The 13243-nt window shown below is 39.2% G+C and overlaps 1 protein-coding gene across 1 annotated transcript in view; it reads left to right on the forward strand.

The window, feature by feature from the left end:
• Positions 1-13243, forward strand: part of OTOGL (otogelin like) — a 79432-nt gene that overhangs the window by 15483 nt on the left and 50706 nt on the right. Inside the window, exons 12-23 of the mRNA XM_081929275.1 lie at positions 347-472; positions 1603-1711; positions 1905-1951; positions 2199-2344; positions 3358-3484; positions 4551-4728; positions 5685-5809; positions 6209-6418; positions 8377-8542; positions 9573-9647; positions 11175-11227; positions 12623-12785. Coding sequence (XP_081785401.1) covers positions 347-472; positions 1603-1711; positions 1905-1951; positions 2199-2344; positions 3358-3484; positions 4551-4728; positions 5685-5809; positions 6209-6418; positions 8377-8542; positions 9573-9647; positions 11175-11227; positions 12623-12785 — 1525 coding nt within the window. The remainder of the gene's footprint in view (positions 1-346; positions 473-1602; positions 1712-1904; positions 1952-2198; positions 2345-3357; positions 3485-4550; positions 4729-5684; positions 5810-6208; positions 6419-8376; positions 8543-9572; positions 9648-11174; positions 11228-12622; positions 12786-13243) is intronic.

Genomic DNA, 13243 nt, shown 5'->3' on the forward strand with positions numbered 1-13243 from the left:
CTCTCTCTCTCTCTCACACACACACACACACACTCCTGGTTCCTATAAATGTACATGTCTACAACTCCAGATTCTATGAATGTGCCTATGAAGGTCCTACTCGAAGATGTTTGGACTTGAAACATATGCTAAATTTAGGATACTAGTAATTAGTTACAGTACTATTAAAACACTGTAGAACAATACTTTGTGGGTAGTATGCAATGCTAGTCTCAAGGTAGACCCATTGAAGTTGATGAACACAACTAACATAGGATCATTAATCTGCTGGGTTTGTGCAATATGCCTCCTTATCTAAATGCAATGACCAGGATCATAGCAATGCTTTGAACTTCTTGTATTTTAGATGATAAGTGTGAAGATAATTTTATCCATCGGGATTGCATTAGCTGTTGTCCCCCAACCTGCACTTTTGAGAAAGATTGTCTTGGCAGTAATCTTCATTGCTTAGATGGATGCTACTGTCCTGATGGTAAGTAAGCAAGCTACTTTTTCCAATTACTTTATTTGAATGTTAAAACCACTCTGCTCACCACAGAAGTGTGTTTTAATGGGGACACTCCTTTTGACCAGCATCTTCTGAAGTTCCCGTTGATTTCTAGGTTGTATGTACAGAAGAACCTGTAGAGTTCTGTGTAAAGATAGTCAGAACCTCAGGAAAGTGTATGTTCATTTCTATAAATCTTTTTCCTTCCCAATTCTTGCTATATACTGTTTTGTGTATTGTTTTAAAAAGGTATTGAATACTTTACAACTCTGGGTCAATGTGAAGGCTCACCAAACATGTGAATGGCAGATATAGATACAGTATACAAGTAAAGAATGCTATTTGAGAGTTGTCAGTGACCAATACTGACAACTCTCAAATAGCATTCTTTACTGCTACAAATGCTGTAGCAGTATTTGTTGTCACTTAATAGGATGGTTTTGTTGTCTGTACAGAAGTTCTCAATTTTAGGCCATAGTCTATTCTAGACGTGTACATATACGCTGTGAATTGGTGCAGATGTATCAATGCAGTCTCTTGATCCTGGTTCATTGATAGGGAATAAACTGACAGGTTGTGGACCTCTTTTTCTATTTACTACCATTGCTACTTATCATCACCATCATCATTTCATTTGTATGTCACCTTTCCATAGTTACATTATCACAAGCATAACCAAAGTGGTCATAAAAAATAAAACCAAAAAGCATATAACCAAATTGAACTATTTCCACATAAATCATAAAATCTAAAAATAGGGATACAAAAAATTAATATCAACAACAGCAACAAAATCCCCTAAACCATACTCGCAGTATTCATGCTGCCATCAGCCTCAACAGTGGTTAGGGATTAAATGGCAGTGCTGATATAATCCTTAACCACAGTTGAGTATTAATGCTTCATTTAGTATCAAACTCTCTTGCATTCTAACCATGGCTGAGAAAACATGGTTTTAAACCGTAAAGTCCAGAGAAGGCCTTATCAACATCCCTCCTTAAACTTCACCTGATGAACATCTTTGCTACATAGTAAATGATAGGATATATATATATATGTGTGTGTGTGTGTATGTTTATTGTGATAACATAAATGGTATTTTTTTATAACCTTAGGTCTCATAATGGACAATGGAACTTGTATTTCCCTCTCTGATTGCCCATGTGTTTATCATGGGACGGCATTTCCTGTTGGCTCAAAAATTGAGCAAGAATGTAGTAACTGGTATGTAGACATTACTTCTATTATCTCTGTCTTGTGTCTGAATACATTTAATTACCTTACTTTAAAGCATTTGCCTTGTTGTGCTATTATTGTGGGAGTTTTTATAGTTGCATTTATATAGGAAATATCAAAAGGGTTACAATGTTTTCTCCCAGCATTCTATTTTGTTAACACATTGTCTATTTTGTTTTAGTATTTGTATTGGTGGCATTTGGAACTGCACTGAACATGATTGCCCAGGTAATTTATTTTTTCTCTGTTTTTGTAAGATAATTTTTTTTAACTTTGTATTAATATATTTAAATGTTGGTATCTTAATAAGTAAAAATACTAAAAGTGACACATCAGTTGAAATCTAACTAATACAAAATATATTGTAAACCTCTCTAACCACTAACAGTGAAATCTTATACATCTACTCAGAACTCAGTTCCATCGAGTTCAGTGGGCGATATCCAACTAAATATTTAACTGTTCTTGCCTTAAGCTGAATGTTCAGTCGTTGGTGATTCTCATTTCACAACTTTCGATGGTCGCCATTATACCTTCCTTGGGATTTGTCAGTACATTTTGGTGAAGGGCACTGGGAAAGACAAATTCACGATTACTGTACAGAAAACTCCATGCGGCCAGGTAAGGTCATGCTTAAAATAAAATTCTATGCTGATATATATAAATACCCACACCATTGGAGCCAATTAATTAATTAAGAGGATTAGCAATAATAAATCATTCTTTTTTCTTAATATTGAGTGTCTACCTGATCATAACCTGGATTCCATTTCAGTTGTAAGTATTGCCTTTTTGTAAAGCCAATTGCGCCTTTTACTGAGATTAAGTCTACAGAGCTTTTCATTCACGCATGATTACACAAGCATCTACATATTTGGTTACAGCCTGAGCAGGTGTCTTAGGCAGATAAATGCTCTTGGTGACAGGGCTGAACAGGTTTGATATACTGCCAGCCAGATAAGAGGCATTTTGAAACTGACTGAGATATTTATTTGATATTTTATAAGCTCTCTTGGTTTTTTTGGGGAACAATAAATCTGAGAGCTCACAGAATATTAAAATATTAACGATAGGGCATTTCAACCGCTGGCTAGTTAAATCCAGAATGCTGCAACATCAATCTCTTCCTCTTATGTATGAAACCATTCTTTGAGTTTAATATGTGTAGCTCAAGGTTAGCCAACAAGACATCATCCAGATGTTGCGGGCTAATAACTCCCATTAGCCCCAGCCAGTATGGCCAATGGTCAATGATGGGAGTTATTAATTCATTTATTATCTCTAAAGTTATTTTTTAATGGTATATTGCAGCTTTTTCCACTAGGCCTGGTGTAGTGGATAGAATGCTAGATTGGGGAGACCAGGGTTCAAATTCCCACTCAGCCATGTAGCTCACTAGGTGACCTTGGGTCGGTTACTACCTCTCAGTTTAAGTTACTTTCAGGGTTGTTGAGAGGATGAAATGGGCAGCAGGAGGAAAAAGAACATTGCCCTCTTCCTTGGAGGACGGCCTAATAAAAATGGAATGTTGCTCAAAATGGAATGAAATGAATGGAATGCAATTTAGGAAATACTTGTCTATATTTTTCCTTTCCTTGTGCTCCCCGTTGCCCTGCCTTCCTGGGCCCATTCAGAATCTTGATGATGTCTGCATTCAGTCTATAACACTAGTTCTTGAAGATGATTTGAACAAGCAAGTGACTCTGAACCGAGGTGGTGAAGTTCAGTATAGCTCTTCCAATAAGGGTTTGAACCTAAATGGTAAGACATTTATCACAATAACCTTCTATTAAGGTTCTTATTGTTCCTAGCCAATCTGTTTCAATGAAAATATACAGATTTTTACATTAATGTCTCTGTGTGTGTTTTTTCTCATGCCTGGCACAGAAGATGATTTAAATAATTGTGTGGTTGGTTTTTTTTAAAATGAACTATTATCATTTGATATGAATCAGGGTTTCCAGCTCCAGAAAACTCTTTTTCAGTTTGGGAACTGAGGAATCGTCCAAATTAAATAACTGAAGGCATTGATAGATTAGTATACAGTATATAGACTTCATTCATCATGTGACTTGAATTAGCTAGTTGGCCCACATCTCTGGAATTCTATATGTGAAAGCAAAAACGCATGAAACGAAGGAAGTTTTATAGCCCTAAGGCTGATCTTGTTACAGTTAATTGATATATTATGCTTTTGGCCTTGAATGATTAGCATACACATTTCACTCATCATGTGAACTGAATTAGGTAGTTGGCCCACATCCCTCAGGTTCTGTATGTGAAACAGAATACATACGAAACGAAGCACGTTTTATAGGCTTCTCTTGTCACGGTTAATTGATATCTCATGCTTTGGGCACCTTGTCAGGAGGCTCCTCTCTGGAAGTATTTTAAACTTCTTTCACTCTTGTAGATGGTATATACAAAATAGCTGCAAGGGACTATTCTATCTAAAGTGTCTGTCACTTGAGGCTGAATAAACCACAAAGCCCTCCTGGATAACTTGTCACCCAATCCCTCTCAATTTCCCACCTTGAGAAGGCTCCAAAGGGGTTTGGAGAAGGTCGTCATCTTTTCAGTTCTTTTTGTTTGCTTGTTTGCTTTTAGTTAAACGGAATAATAGCAGCAGAGTTCTCTATATTAAAAAATGCTCTTTTTTAAAAAAACATTATGAAGATGGAATTACAGTTTCTTCCATATAGGTTAAAAATAACATCTCTCTGTTTTGATACTATATTAGCTTGTGTTACAAAAGAATGCAGTCTCGTACCTCTGGACAATGATTTAACGTTGTTTGGGGAATTATCCCATCTTCTGTTACGTGTAGGGTATGCTGAGGTGCAGAATCTGTCTTCATTGTTTGTGCAGCTGAAAACTAAATTTGGTTTAAGAATTCAGTTTGCTAAAGATGGCGAGAGAGTGTATATTCAACTCAGTGCTGCTTGGAAAAGTAGAACTTTGGGTCTATGTGGAACATATAATGGAAACTTGAGAGATGATTTTCTGTAAGTTTGATTTCTACTGTTACTTCATTATTCATTTAGTTAGCCCATAAGCAAAACTCAACCCATATGTAAAACCTGAGTAATGATGTGTATTAAATCCAGATATGCAAAATATTAACCAACATATAGAATATATAGCACTACACTTTATTAGATAAAGCTTAGCTACTCAGTCAGCCCAAATGATCAGTCACTAGAACTTTTCTGGCTATTGTTTATGCTTGGCTAATCTACTGAATTACGTAACTGTATAAAAGCAACCCAACATGATTCTGTATACCCTTGTTGTAAATTCTTGCCACATGGTGACTAGCAAGCATCAAGGAAATGCTCTCAGGTGATCCTGAAAGTACAACAGAGCAACAGGCAAGATGTATAAGCCTATTTAAGTAGCTCTCAAATACAGTGGTACCTCGGGTTACATACGCTTCAGGGTACAAATTCCGCTAACCCAGAAATAGTACCTCGGGTAAAGAACTTTGCTTCAGGATGAGAACAGAAATCGCGCAGCGGCAGCGGGAGGCCCACTAGCTAAGGTGGTGCTTCAGGTTAAGAACAGTTTCAGGTTAAGAACGGACCCCCGGAACGAATTAAGTACCTAACCAGAGGTACCACTGTAGTTTAAAAGGCAAACCTAGCAGCTCGAACTGTTCTCAGAAGACTACAGGTAGCCAATGGTCAAATGTTACTACAGTGAGGAAAAAAGAGCCCCCTGTTACGTTTTCAGACATGTGAGCACCTTCTATGCTCACACTCTTCCACTTGTGCATGCCTCCCATCGTTCCTGCCCTGCAGACATGCTGGCTGGAGCTGATGGGATTTGGAGTTCCACATCTGGAGGGAGTCCATTTGCCTACCCTAGGTGATGTCAGGGCAAATAGATTATTCCCAGTGACAGGCATTTTCTCTTGGCCTGTCTGGTTCTTCTGCCTAATCACTCTCATTTTCCTCCTCAGATCTCCAGCAGGAATGATCGAAGGGACCCCGCAGCTCCATGCCAACGCATGGAAGGTTTCAACAGCGTGCCATGTGCCTGTCAACATCCCCGTGGTTGATCCTTGTAACATTAACCAACAAAATGGTGCACTTTTACTTGGGGGTTTTGATGTAGATTTATCATAATAGCTTTCTTAGATCCCAGTTCTTTTGCTGTGTCTGAACTTTATTGTCTCCTACAGATGATTTTGGGCTGTTTCTTTAATCTGCCATTTAGATTCAGAACAATCTTTCTGGTAAAGGCAAATCTCTCTCCTGTTTGTTTAAAACCCATTGATTTCAATGGCTAGCATATACACCTAGCTTCCTGGGATGGTGCTCATTAAGGTCAGTAGGATGAGGACTGTGCATATATATTTGAATGCATTATGTTTTGGCTAGCCTGTAGTTTTGGTGTAGTGTTATCAAACTTGGCTACTTACTTTTCACAGAGTGCTTTAAATAGTATGAGTACTCCTATGAGTCAATTGTTGCTTTCCCTTAGTTGGGTATGCATCCCAGTGTGATCTCCTCAATCAAGAACTCTTTGCTCCATGTCATGTCTACATCAGCCCAGGATTATACTACCAGCGGTGCCGCTTTGATGCTTGCAAATGTGGGAGCAGCTGTTTGTGCAGTGCTCTTGCACACTATACTTACCTATGCAGCAAGCACGGAGTTACTGTTGACTTCAGATCTCATGTCTCATACTGTGGTGAGTCACTGAACTGTGAATTATTATTATTTTTTAAATTGAAGCATTACTAGGATACGTGCATTCTTCAAAACAAACCCCCCCCCCAAACCCTCAGACTGCTTGTTTCCAAATCTGCCTGGATTAGTAACCCCATACTGAACATTAAGCAGATCTGGCCTGTTCTTTAATGTCTGAATTCCTCTGTTCCTTGATTAAGCCGGTAAGATGGAACAGGTACTAGCCTGGTCCAGGGGGGGGGGGGTCACTGAGAATCTACCAGCCTTTCTTTAAGAAGCAAGTGATTTAACGCATCACAAAACCAGCCAGATGCATCTATATATTTAGAAGGGGGGGGGGGGAAACCTACATGCAAGTTTGAAATGCTCTTCTACAATCTTCACCTGAAATTTAGAATCTTACTATTGGCCAATTAACCCTGACCATAATATATAGCTGGAAAGAAATATACAGCATTGGCAACAGATGACAACTGCAGTGTTTGGGCCAGTTAAGGTAGGGGGAGGTAGTCACTGATGTATTAGGGTCCTGATCCACATAAGGCTTTATAGGTCAAACCCAGCGCTTTGACATATTGAGCCCAGAAACTAATTGGTAGGCAGGGCTGTCAGGCAAGGATTGGTGTTGTGTGCTCAGAGCATCTTGTCCTGGTGAGCAACCTGGTTGCTAAATTCTGCACTAGCTGCAGTTTCCAAACTGTCTTCAGATGCAGGTTAGCAGAGCAAGTAACCTGGCCAAGGCACAGTCTGACCCCCTCCTTTGGTAATCCTCACAGAACTCTAGTCCATTGGTTGCCATTAATTTGACTTTGAATTGATTTTAAAATGAATTGATTTTAGAATGCTGTGTTACTTTTATTGTTGTTAGTCGCTCTGAGCCTGGCTTCAGCTGGGGAAGGCGGGATATAAATAAATAAATTATTATTATTATTATTATTATTATTATTATTATTATTATTATTATTAAAGCATATACAATAGATGTAAGGCTACTCCTGTCCATATAGAGGTGTAGCCACCAGATGAAGGCTGTCTACACCACTGAGGCCTCCTGAGGCTCAAATGACAGTGATGGCCCCGGAAGTACTCCAAGCTATGTAGCTGCTCCTTTAGAGGGAATGTAACCTCATCCAGAACAGGCCTCATCCCATCCATCCAGTCTAGAGAACAACCCACTAACAGCACCTCTTGTGTGAATTAAGCTTCAGGTTATTGGGTCTCATCCAGTGCAGTACTGAGACAATATATCAATCTAGCATCAGTCCACTGCCACACCTGCAGGTTTAAATGAGTATTTGAGCAGTATGTCATCAGCACATTGCTGACAAACATACTCCAAAATTCTGGATAACCACATTCAATGGTTTCATGTAGATCAGGCATAAGCCAATTTGGCCCTCCAGATGTTTTGGGACCACAACTCCCATCATCCCTAGCTAACAGGACCAGTGGTCAGGGATGATGGGAGTTGTAGTCCCAAAACATCTGGAGGGCTGAGTTTGCCTATGCCTTGTGTAGATGTTTAACAATATGAGGAATAAAATCAAACCTTGCAGAACCCCCAACTGAAGGTTCCACTCGCTAGGCACCACCTTCTGAATACAAGCACCCAAGTAGGACTGGAACCACCACAGAGCAGTGCCAACTGAGACAGCCACTCCATATTAATGTTTATAGGAATTAAAAAACAGTCCTGTTCACCTAGCCATTTGAGAACAGAAATACATTATCAGCAGCTTTGACATTATTAGTTTTGTGGATATTCATTTGGTGTTTGTGTGTTTAAGGTTTACATTTTACTGCTTTTATTGTTTTGTTGCTGTTTTTTTGAAGGAAAGGTCAGATGAAAATCTAATAAATAATGCTAAAGAGAAAGTGGGTTTTGTTAAAGTGTAGCAGTGCATCTTGAGGTCTGGGCCTGACATTCTGACATTCGAACAACACATTGTTTATCTGTAGCATTAATGTGCAGAAGTGGTATGCTGTACCACCAGTGCTCCTCTCTCTGTGAGCATTCCTGTTCCTCCCTCTCATTTTTGGATGCCTGCGATCATGATTGTGCTGAAGGATGTAATTGCCCTGATGGAAAATACTTTGAAGAATCTATCAACTTTTGTGTGCCAATGTAAGCCATTTTAAATTTATTTAATTGTATTTTTTTTAAAAAAAGCAAACACATCCTAGTTCTATCTTTCAGAATATTTTTCCTCATTATGGTGCAAATTGTAGACTTGAAATGGACGGACTTCCTCATCTTCTTATTATAGATTGACTGATGTAATGTGGATGACAGGCAAATCCCATCTCTGCAACTAATAGCAACCGTAACCTGGAAGAATATTGCTTCCTCAAATTCCTTGCTCAGCCAGGTTCTGAGCATGAATAAAACTTATCCCTTAATACTTGCTGAGGGCCAAAATCTATGCTATTCTGCATTCTGGCTCTGAACACACCATACATTTAAAGCATATTCTCCACCAGCAAATCATCTTGAGCTTTATCTGAAATTTATCCCCTAAAGAGCTACAGTTCCCAGGATTCTTAAGTGGGGGGGGGAGGGGGAGGGTTGACTGTGCTTTAAATGAATGGTGTGTACACACACAGAAGGTTCATGGTATTTTGGCAGAAAACCAAAGCACCTTTCTCTCAGCTTGGTAAAACTATAATCAATTGAGCGACAGGTTGCTACCTTTTCATGGTATGTACAGTACACTGAAATCTTTCCCCTGAGACGGGACATTTCATGTTGTCTAATCACAGGGTCTGTCATGTCTGCTCTAAAGACACATTCCTATAGTTGAACTAGTTCTTAGTTTAACAACATTTCAGTGGCTGTTAGTTTCCCAAGCATGCATGCAAGTAACATTTGGCTGAACCACCAATCAGTAGTTGTATTAATGCCAATAATATTCTAGAGAACAGAAAGAAAACCTCCTTTCTCTAGAACTTAAGGATATACACACACACAAAATCAAATATTATAGTTCTAGTATAATCTGAAGGAAAATTTGTACTGTTGATATTAATGAGCAAGTCAGTGGTGACTTCAAAGGATATGCCTATTGTAACAATTAGGATATGATGTATGAATTATGCACCACCTTCTGTTCTGTAATACTATATTATAACTGAATTCATAAGCTTTCTTTTATTAGGGTTAGTTGCCGATGCCACTATAAAGGCAGAAGTTTTCAGCCTTGGGAAATTCTACCCACACCATCAGGCTCATGGTAAGAACCAACTCTAAGAGGTGTTTTTTTTTATTTTAAAAAATTCATTCAAATTTACAGATTTGCAAGCTGACACTTGTACATATTGTTTTGGATGTGCAGTTCTCAGTACATGACCAGTTGTTGCTGGAGCTGCTTTACTTATATTTTAATTTTAATTTAATTAAATTTAAATTTAAATAGCCTTTTCCCAAATTAGTCTTGCATGCTCCCCTCCGAGTTTTCATAACTTTCTGTGTAGTAAACCTGTGATATATTAAGGAACAATACATACTATTCTATAAACTCTGAACTGCTTTACTTGTTTGATGCATTGAGGACCAATTCACATGACCTCTTCTATGTATGATGGCTGTCACTATATGGAGGTGATTGTACGAAGTGCAGAAGTAGGAATTTAGCTTATGTTTCTTGTGGAAGTGTAGACTTCATTCTCTACGCAGTTTGCGTACATGCCAATTTGGCCTTGTGAGACTGCAGTATGAACACAATTAGCAGTGGGGGTTTGGAGAAATTCTCCCAGATCTTGGAGATCATTGTCTTAAGGGAGAGGATAGGCTGATCAGACTTAGACTGCATTCACATTGAAGTTTATTCCATTTTTCAACTATAATGGAATACAGTGCAGGTTTAGCACTGATTTTTTAATACTTTGCAATGGATTTTTCTGGATGCAAATAACATGGAAAAGAGAACTCAGCTTGCACTGTTGTTGTTGCTGTTGTTGTTGTTGTAACAAAATAAAAAAAATCCTTCCAGTAGCACCTTAGAGACCAACTAAGTTTGTTATTGGTATGAGCTTTTGTGTGCATGCACACTTCTTCAGACTCTTCTGACTCTTCGTGACCCCATGGACCAGAGCACACCAGGCCCTCCTGTCTTCTACTGCCTCCCGCAGTTTGGTCAAACTCATGTTAGTGGCTTCGAGAACACTGTCCAACCATCTCATCCTCTGTCGTCCCCTTCTCCTTGTGCCCTCAATCTTTCCCAGCATCAGGGTCTTTTCCAGGGAGTCTTCTCTTCTCATGAGGTGGCCAAAGTATTGGAGCCTCAGCTTCAGGATCTGTCCTTCCAGTGAGCACTCAGGGCTGATTTCCATGGGACTCTCAAGAGTTTCCTCCAGCACCATAATTCAAAAGCATCAATTCTTTGGCGATCAGCCTTCTTATGGTCCAGCTCTTATTCCACTATAATTCCAGAAGCAGGTTTTATATCATGTGAAAGCTCAACTATAATGCAGAACTTAACAGTTAGGGGGGAATGTCATGAAAATGATATAAACTGCTGTGTGAATGCAGCCTTGCATTCTTAGTATAAGAAGCAATAAGTACAAGTTGATCATTCATCTAACTCATCTATGTTATCCTCAGCTGTCAGATATTTTTGATGTTTAGAATGTCATGCTTATTGCATCTGTAAGTTATACCGCATTTAGTTGCATTATATAACTAACAATGTTATTCTGCTATATAAAACTGTATTTTTGTATTAAATTATTATGATGTGTTTTTTATGTGCACTGACTAGCCAGTGTCTAAATGGAACAATGAGATGCACAGAAGCTGCTGAAGTTCCTGCAGGTAACAAAATTCCCTTAGCTTCTTGAGCAGAAGAGTTCTCAAATGCTTTTTGGTCACTTTATCCGCTGTAGATGCATGGACTGCATGTTCTAAGGAAGGGAGTTTAATCTGAGTCTGATTTGAATCCCTGCTCACCTGAAAGTGTTCTGCATAGCCATTCCTTTTCATCCCCATTTTGTCCTAGATCAGGCTTCCTCAACCTCGGCCCTCTAGATGTTTTGAGACTACAATTCCCAGCATCCCTGACCACTGGTCCTGCTAGCTAGGAATCATGGGAGTTGTAGGCCAAAAACATCTGGAGCGCTGAGGTTGAGGAAGCCTGTCCTATATCAAAGAACATCAATAAAATTCAGAGTTTTGGACCAGGAAAAAGGGGCCCGGAATCAACTAACCTGGTGTGCTAGAGGAAGCCAACACAAAGACTTGCTTCCCCCATTTGCTCCCCACATGCGTTCCCTGAAGCTCCCCCAAATCTACTCCCAAGGGTTGGGGGAACCCCTAGCACAGGGTGTGGAGGAGAAGAGGGAAGATTGTTCCATCTGGCAAGCGGAAATGCTTGCACTGACAGAACAATCACGTTAACATGTTGCTGAATTCCACCCTGTGTTTTCAAAGGAACAAGTTGTTGGATATCTGAATAGACTCACTTGAAATATTAGCTTTTGACCAGTACTTTTGAAGTTTTTGCCAGTTGGGTTTTGCTGCAATGTTAAACTTAATCCAGTGAGGGTGGATTTGCACAGTTATGTTCAATGAGAACAAGTACAGCATATGTTAATTACTTTGGTACTCTCTATATGGATGTAACATTTCTGAAAACTCTTAACACTTGTAAGAATTAATTGCAAGTGGTTGTCAAGGAAATATAAAAAACATTTTACTAACTTCATCAAATAAAAAGCAAAGTATAATTCATATTACTGCAACATTTAAACCTACTGTAACAATATTGTATGGTTTCACATATCCCAACTTGGCTGAGAGAGATCCATCAACAATTTAACATGTTTTGAAGAAACTGATACTGCAACATTCACATGAAAAACTTAGTTTGACACATAAGAGGGTTTTTGATCAGCACTTGAAATGAGCGCTGCTTTAAAGCTTAAGATATCAAGTGTCTGTATTCATGACTGATTTGCAAAATTCTGGCAATCCCGAATGCTTTCAGATTGTATCCATTCAGAAAATGTGCGCCAAAACGACCAAAGAATTTTAACCACTTGAAGGGTAAAGAAAGTGTTACATTTGTAGTTAGCAGAATATGTTGTTGATGAATTGTGTTGAAAGATTAGGGCATGAACCGGCAAAAATTAAGTACTTTAAAGTGTATTTGATTTCAAGGGATAGTTAAGCATATGCTGATCTCATGTAGTTTGCATTTTGAATTTGAAGCTCCCATGTGCCCTGAAGAAAAGATCTACTATGACTGCCGGTCTCATGTGCCTGGCTTGCCATCTGCTGGAGTAAACTGTGAGCTTTCCTGTGCAAACCTTGCCATGAACTTCACCTGTGCACCATCTCCACCGTGTGTGAGTGGTTGCATTTGTCCCCCTGGGTAAGTGCTTCTGAGATCTGGAGAAGGAAATTGCATCTATGGATTTGATTTTTCTTTCTTTGGCTAATACTGTTGCATGTTTCTCAACTTCTCAACTGGTGAGAAGTTTCAGGGACTAGAGCTTATAGGTTTTTGTTTCTTTTAGATCAGAGAGTACTGGAACTTTATGTATTTATTTGCACACTACCCAATTAACAATGTCTTCCGGGTAGTTAAAAACCATATAAAAGACAACCAAGGAGAGACAGTTCAAAACCAACCACACAGTACAAATCATGGTGCCACTGCCAAAAATGCCCCTTCTCTGCTTAGTAGCCTGCATCTGAGGATCTTTGGGTCCAAGTAGGCAGTGGCATAGCGTGAGGGGTGCAGGGGAGGCCGGCCGCACCAGGCGCAACATCTGGGGGGGTAGGGGGCGCAAATCCACGTGCAAATTACTTGCCTTGCCCCGGGTGCTG

This window comes from Podarcis melisellensis (assembly GCF_964234715.1).
Source record: "Podarcis melisellensis genome assembly, chromosome: 10".
Classification (NCBI taxonomy): Eukaryota; Metazoa; Chordata; class Lepidosauria; order Squamata; family Lacertidae; genus Podarcis; species Podarcis melisellensis.